Raw genomic sequence first — 19,463 nt, 5'->3', positions numbered from 1 at the left:
GAGGACTAACTAGATGAGGCAAGAGTGGAAGCAAGGATGCCAGTTAGGTGGCTTGGCCCAGAGGGTGGCAGTGGCAGGGGTGAGAAGTGATGAAATGCTGGATGTACTTGGAATGTAGACTCACAGTATTTGTTGATGGGATAAATATAGTAGGTGAGAGACAGACATTTACTAAAGATGCAGCAAGTGTCTGCCTTGAGCAACTGGCAGATGGGAGGCTCCACTCCCTGAGATGGGGAAGGCTAGAGGAGGGGCAGGTTGTCAGGGGAGTCAGTTTTGACTGACCGGGATATTTGATGATATTAAAAGACTATTGTTAATTCTTAGGTTGATAATGGTATTGTGGTTTAAATATTTATAAAGAATCTTTTAGATATACAACTTGAAATATCTATTCATGGAATATATGATGTCTGGCGTTGCTTCAAAATAATTAGGAGAAGGATACATGTGTGGTGGAGTGCATATAAAACAATATAAAACTGGCCAAGGGTTTTTCATTGTTTGAGCTAGGTGATGGGTACATGGGGAGAGGTGTCACTTTATTAGTCTCTCCACTTGTACATATGTTTGGATCTTTCTATACTCAAAGGTTAACAAAAGAAGAAGAAAAAGGAAGGAGAAAGAGGAGGTAGAGGAGAAGGTTGTTTTGGGACATGACAGTTTTCAAGTGGAAACGTGTTTAGAGTCTCAGAGAGTGGTCCAAGCTGGAGAAGTACACTGGAGATCACATGATGATGACACCTGATGCCATGGAACTGGATAAGGTCACCTGAGAAGTAAGTGAAGAGGGGAATAACTGAAGTAGAGTCCTGAGTCTTCTAATATTTAGAGGTCAAGAACATTCAAAAGAAACTGAGAATAAGGAGCCAGCAAAAAACAGAGAAGTGGTGTGTTCTGGGAGATGAGAGAGAAAAGGTTTCAAGAACAAGCCCATAATCACCTTTGTCAAATGCTGCTGAGACCTGGAGTATGAAGTGGGCAGAGAACAGACCGCTGGATTCAGCACCATGACTAAAGCAGATGTCATTGAGTGGGCAGGGCCAAGGAACGAAGGTTCAGTTGTCATCAGTTGGAGAGAACCAGAGGAAAGAAAGTGGACTTTCTCAACCTCGGCACTACTAATATTTTGGACCTGACAATTCTTCTTCGTTGTGAAGGGCTGTCCTGTGTATTATAGGATGAAACATAGTATCTCCGGTCTCTATCCGCTAGGTGCCATTTGCATCCCCTCCCCCAGGTGTGACAACCAAAACATCTCCAGACATTGCCAAATGTCTCCTGGAGGGTAAAACCACCACTGGGTGAAAACCACAGATACAGATCTAATCCACCAAAGAATTTTGCCAGAGAGAAAGGGAACAATGGGACTATGTAGTTAAGTGAGGGATTTTTGTTGTTTGTTTGTTTGTTTGTTTGTTTTTTAGATGGGCTATATTCCCACCTCTTTGTATACTGACAGGAATGATCTATGGAGAGGGAAGAAAATTTGATGATGAAGAAGAAAAAGGAGTCAGGACTTTAATGAAGCAAAAGGGAATGGAATCCAGTCCATGAGGGACACGATCAGTCTTAGATGAGGGCATGGACTCATATCCATAGCAGTAGGAGAGAAGGCAGGGTACAGAGGGAAGTTGGTTGGCCTATGTAGTAGTAGATGTACGTAGAGGTTCTTTGCTCATTTCTCCTATTTAACTAATGAAACAAGAAGCACAATTGCTGAAATGTGGAAGGGAAAGCAGGTCTTGGAAGTTTGAGGGAAGGGGAGAAGGTATGAAACAGTTGATTCAGAGAAGAGAGTGAACAGACGAGGGGAAGGCAGCCAGCCAGCCAATGCTGTTTAAGGTGAGGCCATTAAGCCTTGCCAGGAAAAACCCATGAAATGTGGATGGAATCTGTGTGTTCCACAGTGTTAGCCACACCACAATAAGCATAGGCTGCCTTTGGATTTAGTGCAGGGCTGATAGGTGGCTTAAAATATGGACATTTGAATTCTACCCAGAATTCCCCTGCCATGCAAACTCCCCACAAGAGAAGACTTAATTTGCCAGGATGGCGATCCCATGGGCTAGCTTCTACACTCAGATCTGTCTCTAACCATGTGTGACCATCATATGTGACCATCAGCACATTACATCACTTCTCTGCATCTCAATTTTCTTATCTATAAATCAAAAGGGCTGAACTAGATGATCACTGAGGTCCCCACTGTTCATCACTGCACAGATATTCACTCAGAGCTTACTATGTTTTGGGCATTTATACCCATTAATTATACTCAGGGCGTTTTCCTGATCAATAAAATGGCAGCAGTGCCATCAAGGGAAATAAAAGAATTGCAGGGAAGCCCAGCCCAGAGTTAACTAGCTGGGCATCACTAAACATCCTAGTGATTTCTTATGTTGTGAAGCAATAAAGGTTACTTGTAGACTGAAGCACTCAGAATAACTGTAGCAACTGACATTTGATATGTTCAAAAGCTTCATGTGGTTTCCATTCTTCAAAACCTCTGTCAGCAACCCATTAACTACAACATGCTAAAATACCATCTTCTTATGGGAGTAGAAATATTCAAACATACTTGAGTACCTACTCTGTGCCAGGCTAGTTCCAGCAATACAAAATTGAATAAGGTACAATCTACTCTCAAGTTCACAAACTGGAAGGTAGACATATATGTAGGGATAAATTATAATATAACCTCAATGGAAAGGGGCTACTCTAGAAATATGATCAACGCACTTTAGGAACACAGAGTAGAGGACAACCAAATCTGTTCGTGGAAGTCCAAGAAGGCTTCCACAAGGAAAAGCTGATATTTGAGTTGGTCTGAGAAAATGAGTAAAAATTGTGGCAAAGGAGGGAGATGGGTAAGGACATCCCAAATAGAGGCAAGAGTGTTTGCAAAGGCAAGGAGTTGGGGAAGTTCCTGGCTGTGTGTGGGGCGGGGCGGCGGGAACTATCTGGCACAGGCAGAAGATGAGGAAAGGAGTTTGATTTTTAAATAAGGTAGTGACAAAATCGCTCTTGTTTTTTAAGGAGGGAACTCTGGCAGCTACAACATGTCATAAACAGCATTCAGAAACCATTTCTGGCATACCGCTTGGATAATAAGTCTTATTCTAATAAAATAACATAAAAACTATAGTCTTTAGTTCGTAATACTCCGTAAGGCAAGCCTCACCTTTTTTCCTTTTCTTCCTGGATATCCATATCCATCTGGACCTAAAAGGCCCTAAGAAAATGACACAAGATGAGTGGTAGAGTTATCCATATCAGTACTTGGTTGATTATATTATCTGAACCCTTGGATTAATCAGCAGTGCAAGGAAGTGGTGAAAGCAGAGGGGCTTATGCTATCTCATAGGATAAACACTAAGCTGCCTTTATAGGATAAGGAGAAGATAAGGGTTTAAAATTTTAAAGGACCATGGTATAAGTACTTTTTCTTTTTTCCAGTTTTTAACTCCTTCTTCAGCAAGATTCTATACCTCAGCAAGATGATACCACAGTTGTAGGAAGCCAAATCACCACACAAAATCCCCGTTGGGCTTTTCTTGCAGAATAAAGTAAGAATGGCAAAAGCTCTAGAACTTGGTAAATCTCTAGAGATAAAGACAGACTTGAGGGGGAAAATGCCAGTCAGAGAAAGTACTTGAGAAAGTAGTCATTATTCTGCTGCTGACGGTGCAGTAATGATAATGGCAGACAAGTAGTAGTGGTGGTGGAGGTGGTGGTGGTGGTGAAGGTGATTGGTGGTAGCGGAGGTGGTGGTAGCAGTGGTGGAGGTGATGGTGGTGGAGGTAATAGTGGTGGAGGTGATGGTAGTGGAGGCGGTGATGGCGAAGGTGATGGCAGCAGTGGTGGAGGCGATGGTGGTGATGGTGGCGGTGAAGGTGGTGGCAGCAGTGGTGGTGGTAATAGAGGTGATGGTGGTGGTGGAGGTGGTAGTGGAGGCGGTGATGGTGGAGGTGGTGGCAGCAGTGGTGGAGGTGATGGTGGTGATGGTGGTGGTGAAGATGGTGGCCGCAGTGGTGGTGGTAGTGGAGGTGATGGTGGTGGTAGAGGCAGTGGTGGAGGTGGTAGCAGAGGCGGTGAGATGGTGGAGATGGTAGCAGCAGTGGTGGAGGTGATGGTGGAGGTGGTGGCAGCAGTGGTGGAGGTGATGGTGGTGATGGTGGTGGTGAAGGTGGTGGCAGCAGTAGTGGTGGTAGTGGAGGTGACAGTGGTGGTAGAGGAGGTGGTGGAGGTGGTAGCGGAGGCAGTGATGGCAGAGGTGGTGGTAGCAGTGGTGGAGGTGATGGTGGTGATGGTGGTGGTGAAGGTGGTGGCAGCGGTGGTGGTAGTAGTGGAGGTGATTGTAGTGGTGGAGGTGGTAGCAGAGGCAGTGATGGTGGAGGTGGTGCAGCAGTGGTGGAGGTGATGGTGGTGATGGTGGTGAAGGTGGTGGCAGCAGTGGTGGTGGTAGTGGAGGTGATCGTGGTGGTGGAGTTGGTAGCAGAGGCAGTGATGGTGGAGGTGATGGTGGAGGTGGTGGCAGCAGTGGTGGAGGTGATGGTCGTGGTAAAGGTGGTAGTGGAGGCTGTGATGGCAGAGGTGGTGATGGCAGTGGTGGAGGTGAAGGTGGTGGTGGTGGTGAAGGTGGTGGCAGCAGTGGTGGCGGTAGTGGAGGTGATGGTGGTGGTGAAGGTGGTGGTAATGGTGGTGGTAGTGGAGGTGATAGTGGTCGCAGTGGTGGTGATGGTAATTTTGGTCATGGTGAGGGTGTTGGTGGTGGAGGCAGTGATGGTCAAGGTGAAGGTGAAGGTGATGCTAACAGTTATGAATATGTTGATACTACTGAATCTTAGCCTCTGTACATATACACAGTGCGCTTCCTATCTTAAGGAGAGAATTCAGAACCTTTTAGGTGCTTTTTGCTGAATGGACAAAAACCACACCTAAACCAAGTAGTCAACTGCAAAGGACAATTTTAAATTTTAAGCCACAAAGATCATTCTTGTGGCCTAAGGAAGAAAATTTGAAATGTTAGAAAATAAAAAAGAATAAGATAAAGAAGATTGCCAAAGATGAATTATTGGGGGACAAAAAGATGCAAATGAGGTTCATTTGCTATTACTCCATCTTCTCTCCACCGAAGGACACACAGAGCCTCAGCTACAACCCCAGAGACCCAAACTGTCTATTTTGGAGATATCTGCCTCTGATGTTCCTGAAATGGCACCTTCCAGAAAGGCATTGCTCCCCAGCTTGGTCTGTCCCAGGGAGAGATCAGCAGGAACAAGCTTTGCATTATTTTAAATCAGGGTATTTTCACACGGTTAAACAGTGCTAACTTCATCATCTGGATCAAGTGTAAATGCAGAACACTATCTGTCCCAGATTCCATTTGACAACAATCCTGTTCTGTTCTTTCCCTTTCAATGTTTAGGTTTAAGCTTTTCAGCCTGCTTTTTTCTCCTCCCCGACTAACAAACGCAATTTCAGTGCTGAGTGCAAAACAACAGCAGGTTTTGCCCACAGTTGACGAAAGAAATCTCAGAAATAAACAGGAGCTGCCGGAAAGACAACATTTTTCCATATCATAAAGCTATCATTCCAATGAAATGGTGAATTGAAAATAGTCACAAAATCACTAACTTGCTCTCGTGTTTAGAGGGATGACTAAGGAAGGTATAAATGCATAGCCCTGTCTCTCTGGTAGTATTATCTGTTGAAATAAACCTCTGACGATCCTTGCTCTCCAGAGGTTATTTCTGGGTAATCGGGCCCACGCACTTAAAAGTTTGCCATTCTGATTGCCTGTCTTATGTATTTCCCCGGGGAAAAAAATGTTTCATAGAACACGTCTGTATTCCAAATAGTCTCACATGCTTATAAAACAGGCTTGTCAAACAGAAGAGACTCATTGGCACGTTCCTCTTCCACAGCATGGGGAGAAGGCAAAATAAATCCCCAAGACATCTGTAGGTTCTTTATTTATAGGAAGAGTTTGAGAATCTTTGACTCTTTAGATTCAACAACAGCTCTGGGGATCAAATCATATTTGTGTCCCAAATATTCGTCAAGAATGTTAGAATTTGGTGTGGAACAAGAACAAATCACAAACAAGACATTAAATCAAGAGTCCAAAACAGAGAAAGTGGACTTACAGGTTGCCCTCTCGGTCCTTGCACACCCCGCGGGCCTGTGGCTCCTGCATCACCGATTTCCCCCTTTTGCAATAAAGGGTAAACGTGAAGTTAATTTTCTCCTGTGAGTTCATGCAGTCTTACGTCATTTTCCTTAGAGATTCTAGAGTCACGCTTTTCAGGTCCTAAAATTGGCATCCCCATATAGTCCAAGGTAAGCATCTTCCTCTGGACTTTGTTACATGCAGATAATAACAAATATAGTAGAGATTTTGGCACTGAAAATTAGCAAAACCACATGTGAAGCACCAGGAACAGAATTTTATATTATTCTGGCTTTTCTAGGTGTAAATGTGAGAATCTTTATTTATATTGAATCCATATATTTATCTTTTTATTGATATGTCTTTGCCCACTGATCTAGGTGGCCATCTATCCATCCATTTTCTATACGTCAGTCTATATGTCTTTCTTTCTCTGTATCCCCCATCCATCCACTTATAAGGTAATGGCCAGTCAACACCACCACCAACCATATCAGAGACTCCTGTGGGAAACAATCACATAAGGAGAGATTCATATAAGAAAACCCAAGCTGCAATCAAAAGAGATGTGTTCTCTGACATTCACCTTCATTCCTGTTGGTCCAGCTTTTCCTTTGGAACCAATTGGCCCTGGAGGTCCAGGAACCCCCTGCAATAAGATCAGGACTAAAATCACCTCGAGGGCCACAGAGTTAACTATCTGACTCTTGTTACTATTGAAATGATCTGGAACTGGTAATATACTCGCAAATCACCTTCACTGTTTTATACAATTAATTGTATCTTTCAACAGACAAAATGCTTCCTATGCACATTCAACCTTTGGGCTGGGGAGGGGGGTGAGGGAGCGGGCAGGAAGACGGAGGCGTTCTGTGCGAGAGGCCGCATCTACCAAGTACTGAGCACTGGAGCAATGATCTGGCTACTAGAGGGAAAAACACCATTTGACTAGGAGATCGAGAAGACAAACACCTGGACTTTCACCCGCTCCAAACAGAAAATATTATCAAATGAAAATGAAAGCAATACAATCGGTTTATAGGGCATTAGACTCTTCCTGATCAGGAGAGTAAGAACAGAACTAGGACATAGGCCATCCCGGAGCGGCTATTTTGAATCTCCAGATCGAGATGCTTATCCCTAACTTAAATCACGCTGCTCGGGGTTTAAGCTAGATCAGATGCTCCCATCATGAGGAAGCCACTCCTGATCATCTGTCTCAATGAGATCTGACCCTTCTATGAACCACTGGGATCCTGGGTCAGGAGAAGAAGGGGCCACCAGAAGGAACCAAGAATGGGAGCCAGTTTGGCCACTTCCTATCCAGATGACAAATCATTTTTAAACCCTTTGAGCCTCGGTCTCCTCATCTATAAAATTGGGATGGTAATGCTTCCTTTTATGTTTATGAGCAGTAAATTGGTCTTTTATACCCCTCTTACAGTTCCGTTTTTTCTCGCACTATAGGTAAGGCGCTATCAGCTTGTGTTAAACACCCTTGGGGCTCCGACCCAATCTCATTGATCACTATATTCCCACAATGCACCTACAGTAGAAGGGGGTACACCCAGTGATCAAATTAGCTATTGCTAGAAACCCCTGATACCCACCAAGCCCAGAACAAACAGTGTAGCTTTATGTTATTAGTCCAGAACACTCAGGCCATTGTTAATGAGCAGCTCTACTATAGCTTTTAGTTTTTCAAACCTACCTCAGCACCCGGTAAGCCTCTTTGTCCAGAATTTCCTGGTGGTCCTTGCCTTCCTCTCAGTCCCTAGTCCAAAGATGAAATTAAAGTTCAACCAATGTTTATGGAGCTATTTATTTCCCATGTAACCACAAAGTCACTGTGGTCAATGATGGGAGCATAAATCAGGGTGCCCTGACCCGTTGCTATCGTGTTTATCAGACACTCCTCAGCAGCATCTGAAAGGGAGCACCCCAGGCTCACTCCACTGGAAGCACCGGCTGTGAACCTTCAGCATCTATACCCTGTAACCACCTCTGCAGTTGAATCTGATGAGCCCTAAAATTTCAGAACATCGCTTTTATATTTTCATATGCCCAACTAATTTTAAATCCTGAAAGGGGAATGATAGGGGCTGCTAAGATACTGATCTCCCTTTAAAATTCAACCTTTTCTTTATACATACAAGGGCTGAGGACCAGAGGGAGCATTTTGATTTTGTCAAGAACCAATAGTACATTTGCCTGTCCTCAGTAGTACAATAGCCTAACCTCACCGGGCACATTGCTGGGGAGGTACTCATTTTCTCCCCAATCTATTTAACTTTACTGATTTCAACACTAATTTTTTCCAGCTTTTCTGAGAAATGCTTTCCTATTAGAAGCATGGATCGTGATTCTTTACTCCTGCGTGAGGCATTGTAATCACCTATTTAAATAGAACATTATCCCCATATCCCAGTGGGAAGTGAAATTAACTAGAGGTTTTATTGATTATCTTGCTCATGGTTCACAACACAGCTTGTTCCCTTTGACTCAGCAGTATGATAAAGTGAATATAAAAGAGAAAGCCAGGATGCCACAGTGGTGGGGGGTCCAAATTTGAATTAAGCCAGTGATCAAAAGAAAGGCAAAAATCCATCTCTCAGTTGTTTCCCCCTATGTTCAGACACTATTTTCTATCGTAAAATAAATACAATCTCTAATTACACTTTGATCACCCATTTTGTTCTTTTGTACCTTCGTCAAGTCAAAAAACAACAGAAACCTTCCAAAATTATTGCCTGACGCTCTTTGAATTTTTTAAAGTTATGGAGAATGGTTCAATGTGTTAGCAAGAGATGTTGTTTTAAAGTTCTTCCATTTGGGGCGCCTAGGTGGCTCAGTTGGTTAGGCGACTGCCTTCGGCTCAGCTCATGATCCCAGGGTCCCGGGATAGAGCCCCGCATCAGGCCTCCCTGCTCGGCAGGGAGTCTGCTTTCTTCCCTCTGACCCTCCCCCCATCTCATGTGCTCTCTCTCTCTCTCATTCTCTCTCTCTCAAATAAATAAATAAAAATCTTTAAAATTAAAAAAAATAAATTAAGTTCTTCCATTTGATACTTGGGAACAATTTGGCCTTTAAAAGAAAGATGTAGGACATGTTCCAGAAGGATTTACAGAATGACAGATTTGGGTTATGCTTAGAAGATTACAAAAGAACTGGTTGGACGTTCAAATTTCCAGTTATCACTGAATAGTTTACAACATCCCACTTGAGGGCAAGACCCTTCCTTGCCTTAATGTTCTGAACATCCCACTCCTTTTAGCAAATTGCCCTATGTATAACAGATACTCAATAAACACTTGGCTGATTTTTTATGCCAAATTTGAGTACTTTGAATACACAGCTTCAGAGGCAGTCATTAAGAGCATAGATTTTATAACTGACCTGCCTGAGTTTGAATCCCATCTTTAGCATTCACTAGTTGTGTGAGCTTGGCCAATTTACCTAACTTCTCCATCCCCCCCTCCATTTCTCTCTATAAAATAGGGATAATAACCTTCCATTGAAGGATTAAATAGGTTAATACAAGTGTTTAGGACCATATTTAAGACATAATAAGAACTCAGTAAATATTAGCTATTGGAGTTTAACCTGCCCAGGAGAGAGACTGTACAATTTGCTTTGGAAGGCCCAGAAAAGAGATAACCAAGGCCATTCTGATATACGTTAAATCCGTATCCAAGAATCTAAGTGATAATTTCAAACAAATATCCTTTAGCACTAAAAACAAGTTCACTGATACAACCTGTGAGCCTGGGTATCCAAGCTCTCCTTGGTAACCCCGTTCACCGGATTCTCCACGCACACCCTGTCAAAATAAGCAAAACTTAGTGAGTTCACCAGGCACCATTAGTGTTCCTATTGAAGGCAACCAGCCTTTCCTGCAAGATGTCACTTGAAAGCCACAAGAGAAAGACAAAAAAGATTTTGATTGTCTGTGCTCTGTTCTCTTGGGATTGGAGAGGATATGGAGAGAGGGGGCTCCACTTATGTTGGAAAACCAGATTCTTACTGTCTTTCCCAGTCTTTGCACGTCTCCTTCCGATATCTTAGCTGGTGATAGAAGCAAAAATACTTTGTTTAAATAACCCAAGCTCTCATTTAACTTAATAACAGGTCCCTAAAAGCCCATCCATTCCTTTTAAGGGATATGGGCTAAATGCTCACTGGTGTTAAGGACACTTAGCCCATGTGAAGAAACTCAGAAGGTTGAACAGAGTGACAAGCGTGACATTCGGGGTCAAGACACATAAAGCACATAGAGAAATGGCAGAAAACTGACTTTTTTAAAAGATTTCATTTATTTGAGAGAGAGAGAGAGAAAGGAGCAGGCAGAGGGCAGAAGGAGAGGGAGAAGCAGACTCCCTGCTGAACAGGGAACCTGATGTGGGGCTGGATCCTAGGACTCCGGGATCATGACCTGAGCCAAAGGTAGATGCTCAACTGACTGAGCTCCCCCCAGGTGCCCCCCAGAAAACTGGCTTTAAAACCCTACAGATTTGGGGCGCCTGGGTGGCTCAGTCCTGGGATCGAGCCAGCATCGGGCTCCCTGCTCAGTGGAGAGCCTGTTTCTCCCTTTGCCCCTCACCCCGCTCATGCTCTTTCTCTCTCAAATAATAAATAAATGAAATCTTAAAAAAAAAAAACCCTACAAATTCTTACAGTATTAAGCTGGCTCTCTAGGCAAAGGGTGAGCTGTTTACATGATTCATCTAATAACTGATTTAATTTCTCCCTCAAATTAATATTTTCACTTTTACAGAGAAGATACATTTTCTAAGATTGAAGATAAATCCCATTTTGTGAATTATTCTGCCTTCTTTTTCATGTTCATGTGTTGGGAAGATTACCATTTATTCAAAGATTTGCAAAGAGAAAAAATCTTAAACTCAGAATTAATCACTATGTGGATCAATTCCTCATGCTTCTTAAGTTTTTAAAACTATTCAGGTAAATGGGAAGCACTTCTCTTAATCATTACTGCTATATTATTCTGCTCTTTATCAGTTGATTTCTAGATTTATAAACATAACTTTTATTTTTTATTTTTTAAATTCAATTAGCCAAAATATAGCACATTATTAGTTTCAGATGTAGAGTTCAAAAATTCATCAGTTGCATATAGCACTCAGTGTTCATCATATCACATGCCCTCCTTAATGCCCATCATCCAATTACCCCCCCGACCCAACTCCCCTCCAGCAACCCTCACTTTGTATGTTATAAAAGACATGTAGCTAGAAATTTTGAAATAGGTTGTGAAATGTTTGCACATAACATTACTGACATTCACAGTGCAACATTCTGAAAACAGTTTGGCTCTATGGAGCTAAGTTTAGGCTCTTTTATTATACCTGCATGTCTGTACATTTATATTAAGGAAATCATTTCAGCAAAGCAAAAGCAGGAACAAAACAAAAAACCTGTAATGCAGTTTTTCTTTACATCACTGACCATGATATCTAACATAATAGAAATTACCCAAATGCTCAACATACGAAATTGTTTAGCAAATCATTGTTCTTCTACAGAGAATGCTGTGATATATTAAAATGATAATAGGAAGATTTGGAAACAGAATAGCAGACATAAAATAGTATGCCCATTATAATACCTCTTTATTATCTATCTAGTACTGGAAACACACAAACACGAAAATAATTGCTGGAGGCCAGTGGGTTTACGGACACATAAAAAAACGAATGATGTTCTTAATTTTATCAAAATTAACAAGTTCAAGTTTTCCCTTATTACCAAAATAAGCTCTGCATTGATTTGTTTGCCATAATACAGTGTTTTCCATTAAAAAAATCTTATTTAGAATTCCCATTTAATATGCATCTTGTAGATGCCAGCATATCTAATTTTATAGACAGTAATGAACCATTGTTTTCCACACGTCCAAGGCATGCTGTAATTTGGAACTCAGCACCTCTGTAAACTATACTCTTCCGATCATACTTGCTCATCTTTAGCAAGTTACAGCCTCAAAAACATAAATGCATCTATTATGACCAATGTTCCAACACTGGGTTTACTAGCAAACTATTGACATGTTGGATCAGCCCACGTCACCATGGAGTCTGCAAATAGTTAGGATTTTATTCTCCTATTTTTAAAAAAAATCAAAGCTTGAATAGGGAAAAGAGCAAGCAATGACAGGGATTCATCAGGATTACAATGCGCTAAATGGAGAGGCTTCCTATGAAAGGCAGCAGTTTGCACACATTTTTCTCTGCTCCCAAAATGAGAGGTCGCCGTTCTACAGTTTTTCCTGAGAAGGCAACAGTGCAGAGGCCCAGAGAACAATCGGTCTGAATTAGAGCAGGAGGACAGAGGGCTCAGGAAGGAGAAATCCAAGAGAAATAAACCCCACGTGTTTGAATCTATTGGGAAGTTATCAGTTTTCTCAAAGAGCTTTATAATTAACTGGTAATAGGCACATAGAACACAAAGCAAATAAGAAGAGAGGGTGCCTCAAGGGAAACAAAAGTTACATAGCTGCAAATAATATTTGCCTAGTCATCATATGAACAATCAACTGACTTGACCGAAAGTGGAGAAACTAAGTGTATCTCAAGGATGAGCTGGAGGAAAGGGTATGGAGAAGGAGATGGACAGGTTATGGAAAATCTTTATCCCACAGAGTCAGGAATCAAGAGAAAAATGTCCCAAACTGAAAACCAAGAAACAGCAAAGTAAGCATGCTGTTTAGAAAAACAGCAATAATACCAGAAGGAATAGCCCACAAAGATGAAAGTGAGTGCTGCCGAAGAGCTGGAAAGAATGGACAGGGAGATATTTTTCACCATAAGCTTAATGAATGCAGTTTGACTTTCAATGTATGCAGAGGCTTCACTCTGATTTAAATTAAATTTAAAAAAGAATAACACAGGAGATGGGGTCACATAGGGAAACAAAAATAACCATGACCCAACTGAGCAGAGAACCCACTGTGAACTGAATGGATATTTAGATAAACTACACGTAGCATCACAAAAGAATTAAATAATTCAAGAGCAGGAAATTCCTTCTATTGCCTAGAGCCACTTAATTATCCAAAACTTAGCCAATTTCTTTCTGCCTTGTGGGGATAAAAACAGTAGGATAAAATGATAGTTCAAGACATTATGTATTCCACAAGTTTTAAAACCAAATTAATAGTACAAGAGAATATCTATTTAAGAATTTATTTCAGGGCGCCTGGCTGGCTCAGTCATTTAAGTGTCTGCCTTCGGCTCAGGTCATGATCTCAGGGTCCTGGGATGGAGCCCCGCATCGGGCTCCCTGCTCAGCGGGGGAGCCTGCTTCTCCCTCTCCCTCCGTGTTCTCTCTCTCTCCCACTCTCGCTCTTCTCTCTCAAATAAATAAATAAATCTTTTTTAAAAAAAGAATTTATCTCAAACCCTAAACATTTTGTGAGAAATAATATTTTACTTGGTGTCAACAAAACTTGTTTGGATTTTTGAGACTTGGAATTTCTCAATATCCATAGTTTTCTAACCTGTTTGGTCTGAAGACTAGAGGTTCCATCTTCTTTTGTACCTAGGAGGTCAGAAGTCATTGCCCAACACACACACACACACACACACACACACACACACACACACACACACACACAGGCTGAGAGTTGACATAAATCAGTCTTTGACTTTTCCTCCATCTCTAAATCATGAGGATGCTAGAAAAAAATATCAGCAGAGCATGACCACACTGTGATGGAGAAAAGTCTACATAATAAATTTATTTTGTGAAAAAATTTCCAAGAGGATCCTGATCTTTGGATTTGAATCCTGTCTCCACTGATTATTAGCCATGTGGCCTCTGACAAGTTTTGCTAAATTTATATCTTCTCTCTTATCTGTAAAAGGTAACCAATTTTGCTCCTAACTCCTGGGGTTGTAGAAGGGTTACTTGAGGTGTTAGAAATAAAGGTGTAGCACAGCAGCTGGTGCTAGATAATTGCTTAGTAAAATACAGTTCCCTGGCAGAGATAGCCCCTATCCCACCCTCAAATCACATCCTTCCCATTGGGATAAATACTAAAAGCTAATCTTTTTTCATCGTGTAGGGACTATGAGATCCCCTTGAGCACCCACAGGAAGTCCCAAGTCTTTAAATGGAAAAATCATTATTTCAGAGGTAAAACCATTCACTAAGGTATTATCAGCTTCTTTTCAACCTAAATGAAAGATTATACTAGGTTGGAGGGGAAGCAGAGAAACCACATAAGCTTTTTCTTCTTCATGGAAAAGGTCTCGATGAAAACTTCTCGGTGATCTTCCTGCCACCTCAGAGAGCCCAACCAGAACTCCCCTGGACCTCAGAGAGAACTGTTTTAAAGTAGCCATATCTGTGGAATGAGAAGCAAGTCTTTGCTGAAAACACTGACCTTCAGCCCTGGCACACCTTGTCTTCCTCTTGACCCCTACGAATAGAAGGGAAGCAAAGACCTTAGAGAAGGAAACAAGCCAACTTTCCCCACAGCTGACCTCTCTCCTTCACAAAAGCAGGCGAAATACAACCCATGAGCGATTGTACTAACCTGAGGGCCAACACTTCCAGGTTCCCCCTGAGGTCCATCGAAACTAGAACGTCCCTGAAAAGGAAGAAGTAAAGGGAATATGAATTTAGATGTCTACATCCTTCTGGATTTATTCTTCTGACATGAGCTCGCCAACACAGAAGCCGCTAGCCACAGGTGGCTATCAATTTTAAATTCATTAAAATTAAATTAAATTAAAAATGTAGTTCCTCAGTTATACTATCCACATTTCAAGTGTCCAGTAACTCCACGTGGCTAGTGGCTACCATATTAGACAGCACAGATATAGGATATTGGATCTCGGAAAGTTCTATTGGTCAGTACTTCTCTAGAAGCAAAAGGATTGATTCTGGTGTTTTAAAATAGCCATGTTGCTATTTTTTCCCAAAGACTGTTCATGTAACAACCCTTCAGGGTTCCTCATGCTGGGACAGTAGTCGGATATATTCCCCAATAACCTGTGCTTAATATTTGAAAAATACCAGTACTTCCCTTTCTACCCACCATATAGGATGCAGAGTAGCAGACAGAAATGGAACGCAGAAGAGTGAGTCTCTGCACGTGCAGAGTGATCAATACAGACAGATGATGACAGAGGGAGAAGTTACACACAGTCAGGATGAGAAAACCCTCTAGTGCTTTCACTTCTTTAAGGTCAGAAATGAGAAGAGGAGTGATGTCCAGAGAAAATGAGTCCATCTTTCAGGAGAAATGGAAACCACCTTGGATCCCAAGTAGGGATATTTTAGATCCTCAGTAAAGTCACATGCTAACTCAGTAAGAACACATAAACAGGGAAAGAATGTGAAATACAGAAATAAAAACATTTGTGCAAAGCTGTTCTTCCAACTGTTATTTATAATAGATTAAATTCTGAAACAATATAAATATCCCACAATATGAGGGAAGTGTTGATAAAATTATGGTAGAAACACGTACTGAAACAGTATGCAACCATTAAAAATTATGTTTCTCAAAAGCTTATGAAGGAGAAAAAATGTGTCATAACATTCTTTTCAAGTATGTTAAATTCTCTGAAAGAATAATCTATCCACAACATGGAGAAAGACAAAACGATGTTTTCCTCATTTTCTTTATACTGTATACAACATATTTTAATAAACCCGTGGGACCCTTATCTGACTTTCTCAGGGAGAGTAGCTTTGCCATCACCAAGTTAGGAACGTTCTGTAAACTGATGTTTTTCTTGGCTACCAGAACTACTTAATTTTTTCTCTACATTTTTACTTTTCTGTATTACCAAATATCTGTAGTGTTACTTTTTTTTTACATTTTTTTAGATTTTATTTATCAGAGAGAGAGAGACAGAGGGCAGGCAGAGGGGAGAAACAGGCTCCTTGCTCAGCAAGGAGCCCGATGTGGGACTTGATCCCAGGACCCTGGGATCATGATCTGAGCCGAAGGCAGACGCTTAACCGACTGAGCCACCCAGGCGTCCCTGTAGTGTTACTTTTTTTAAAAGATTTATTTATTTATTTGAGAGAGAGAAATGAGGGGCAGAGGGAGAAAGAGAATCCTGAAGCAAACTCCCCGCTGAGCTCAGAGCCCGACCCAGGGCTGAATCCCAAGACCCCGAGATCGTGGCCTGAGCAGAAATCAAGAGTCTGATGCTTAACTGACTGAGCCACCCAGGTGCCCCAGTAGTGTTACTTTTATAATGGGAATTTATATATATATAGGAGGCTGTATGAGAGAGGAGGCTTCAGACAAGTCACTCTCATGATTGGTCTAGATATAAAAAAGATGCTTTCTTAAAATGCTTATCATTTTCTCATTTCAATAGTAGACAGTTTTTTTTAAAGATTTTATTTATTTATTTGAGAGAGAGAATGAGATAGAGAGAGAGCATGAGAGGGGAGAGGGTCAGAGAGAGAAGCAGACTCCCCGCCGAGCAGGGAGCCCGATGCGGGACCCGATGCGGGACCCGATCCCGGGACTCCAGGATCATAACCTGAGCCGAAGGCAGTTGCTTAACCAACTGAGCCACCCAGGCGCCCCAATAGTAGACAGTTTTTTGCAGCCAGCATAGCAAAGGAATCATTTTGGCAGATGTTGGAATCATTGGGTGAAAGACTGTCGGGGAAACAAGAAGTTTACAGTCTCAAAGTATCATTGCCAGATTACTTGATCATTACAAGGAGGGAAAAAGTATCTTCACAATGGATAAGTCTGGTAACCCCATCTTCATCAAGTGACCAAATTAATCTACCCGTAATTAGACAGCGAGACACAGTGTCCCTCCTGGTGACTGAGAAGGGTACCACCTAGGGACGCCTGCGTGGCTCAGTCAGTTAAGCATCTGCTTTCCGCTCGGGTCATGAGCCCAGGGTCCTAGGATCGAGCCCCGCATCGGGCTCCCTGCTCAGCAGGGAGTCTACTTCTCCCTCTCCCTCTGACCCTCCCCCTGCTTGTGCTCTCTCTCGCTCTCTGGCAAATAAGTAAATAAATAAAATAAAATAAAATCTTAAAAAAATTTTAAAAAGTTACTACCTTCCTTAATCTGCCAAAAATGCTTAACCTGAATCTAGTCATGAGGAAACAATCAGACAAATCCTAATTGAGGGATGGTTAGCAAAATAACTGGTCAGAAATATCAATGTCATTTGACAAACAAATAACTGCACAACAGCTGTGATTGAAGGATACAACTGAGGCAAGACAACTAAACATGCCATGTAGTCCTTGATCGGATCTCAGAACAACAACAATAAACATATACATGAAGGGCGTCACTGGGGCAAGTGTGGAAATCTCAATATGGGCTGCATATCAGAAAATAATTTTGTGCCATATCTAATTTTTTTGAGTGTGGTGACTGTATTATGTTTATATAAGAGAATGTACTTGTTCTGAAAAGATACTTGTTGTATATTTGGAAGAGAAATGTTGTAAGACCTTCAATTAACCCTTGATTAATTAAATAATTAACTAATCAAATGGCTCAGCAAAATATTTCAAATATTACCTATGTATTTGTATAGAGAGACATAAAGTGAATATGGCTAAATGATAACAATTGGTGTTCACTATGCTGTTCTTGCAACTACAACTTTTTCTGCAGATTTAAAATTCTTCAAAATGAAAAGTCGGGGTAAGAAATAATACAAGTTCATCATAGAATCTTTCAACAATTCAGAGAATAAGGTTAAGAAAAAAATGCATAATTTCTGGGTGTTTTTCCTTCCAGAATAGATAGATGTAGCTACATTCTACCAATTCGGACTCTTGCTGAATACAGAGTTTTGTAATCTGGTCTTTTCAGTTAATATTACATCAAGAATGTTTTCCTTGTTATGAAATAGTCTTCTAAACTATTTTCCATGGCTTAGTAATATTTGATCATGTGCCATTGTTTATATAAACAATCCCTTATCATCGGACATTCAAGCAGTGTAGTGATTTAAAATCTAATAATCTAATCTCTATCCTTGGAGTTAAATTTTTGTGTTGGTCCATGGTTACCTTCTAGATCAATTTCTAGAATGGGAAAGACTGGATTAAAGGACATACGCACTTTAATCCGCGGCAGACACAGTTGGGGGCTACACAATTCTCTTGCCCCTTTCTTTCTTGCTAAGAAAATCTGTTTCATTTGGGACAACACGCCCAGCTCCAAGGGATGAATTCTGACAGGTCTGAACCCCAGTCACGGAAATCTCATTTCCTGTGTCAGAAACTTGCTTTCTCTGGGTTTCTTAAAATGGAGCAAGGGCAGGTGGGGAACACAGGGGCCAGTCAATGAGCCAAATGAGCCAAGAAGAGAATATTGCTGGCAGTGCCCTGATGAAAGAAAAGTGCCTTTCCTTTTGGCATTTTATGTAAAAATGAAGACAAAATGCTTGGGCTGCTAAGCCCGGGGACCACACTGAGGATGGCACCGTGGAAGAAAGGGTCTGAGTCCCTGATGACATCCCTGGCTTTTGATGACATCATTGAGCTAGTGTACCAAACCAGAAATCACCTTTTCCTGGATTATCAAAAACATGTTTATTAGCTAAACACTGCCAGTCAGGCTTTGTCACTCCTATATTAAAATATATAAACTTGTATATTAAAATATATAAACCCATGTTTATTAAAACATATAAACAACAAACAGTAGTCCTAGCTGATGTATGTTGCCAGATTGCCTTCCAAAAGCGTTGTATTGGTTTTTCTTCTCAGAAGTGGAAAAGCAAAAGGGTTTTCCATCCCTTCCCCCATACTGGGTGTACAATAAAGTTTCTGTTTCATTTAAAAGACTGCTTCATTTGGGGGACTGTCTCCATCCAAATTGCAACATAGAATCTCCTCTTTGGTTCAACCCAGAAACAAATACAGGTATCCTCTCCCTCTTTAAAAGTATGTGTTCATACTTTTTTCAAAAATTTTTGAATTTCAAAAGAAATTCAAGGAGGATTTTCACTTCTACAGAAAAGGGCAAAAATTGAAAACAGCACTCAGCATGTGTTTTGCCACTGAGCCTTACAGAGGCAGCGCATACTCCATACAGTGAGAGGCCCCGCGAAGCCACACTCCCTCCCAGGGGACCACACTCAGCATCATCTCAACATCCAGCTGCCATAGCTTTGAACTCTGTGAGCATCCGTGCATCTCAATTTATTTTGTGCATCCCTTAGCAAGATGTGTCCTAAGGTATCAGGGAAGCCAAAGAGAGGTTATTTTTGGGGTCGGGGAACACTTAAAAATATTTCCATAGAAATTAATGGT

At 41.4% G+C, this 19,463-nt stretch overlaps 1 protein-coding gene and 1 long non-coding RNA gene across 2 annotated transcripts in view; one reads left to right on the top strand and one right to left on the bottom strand.

Annotated features, from left to right (window-relative positions):
- The window catches only part of LOC113916178 (collagen alpha-4(VI) chain-like), a 107,755-nt gene that overhangs the window by 25,924 nt on the left and 62,368 nt on the right, over nt 1-19,463 (bottom strand). Inside the window, exons 20-26 of the mRNA XM_027582106.2 lie at nt 14,733-14,786; nt 14,580-14,615; nt 9,933-9,995; nt 7,887-7,949; nt 6,762-6,824; nt 6,153-6,215; nt 3,185-3,235 (exon numbers count right to left, since the gene is read on the bottom strand). Of these exons, the coding sequence (XP_027437907.2) occupies nt 3,185-3,235; nt 6,153-6,215; nt 6,762-6,824; nt 7,887-7,949; nt 9,933-9,995; nt 14,580-14,615; nt 14,733-14,786 (393 nt within the window). The remainder of the gene's footprint in view (nt 1-3,184; nt 3,236-6,152; nt 6,216-6,761; nt 6,825-7,886; nt 7,950-9,932; nt 9,996-14,579; nt 14,616-14,732; nt 14,787-19,463) is intronic.
- Nucleotides 1-19,463, top strand: part of LOC113916179 — a 92,397-nt gene that overhangs the window by 60,773 nt on the left and 12,161 nt on the right. The window lies entirely within an intron of this gene.

This window comes from Zalophus californianus, chromosome 1 (genome assembly GCF_009762305.2).
Source record: "Zalophus californianus isolate mZalCal1 chromosome 1, mZalCal1.pri.v2, whole genome shotgun sequence".
Taxonomy (NCBI): domain Eukaryota; kingdom Metazoa; phylum Chordata; class Mammalia; order Carnivora; family Otariidae; genus Zalophus; species Zalophus californianus.
The sequence above is the reverse complement of the archived record's forward strand: the minus strand, read 5'-3'. Positions and strand labels throughout refer to the sequence as shown.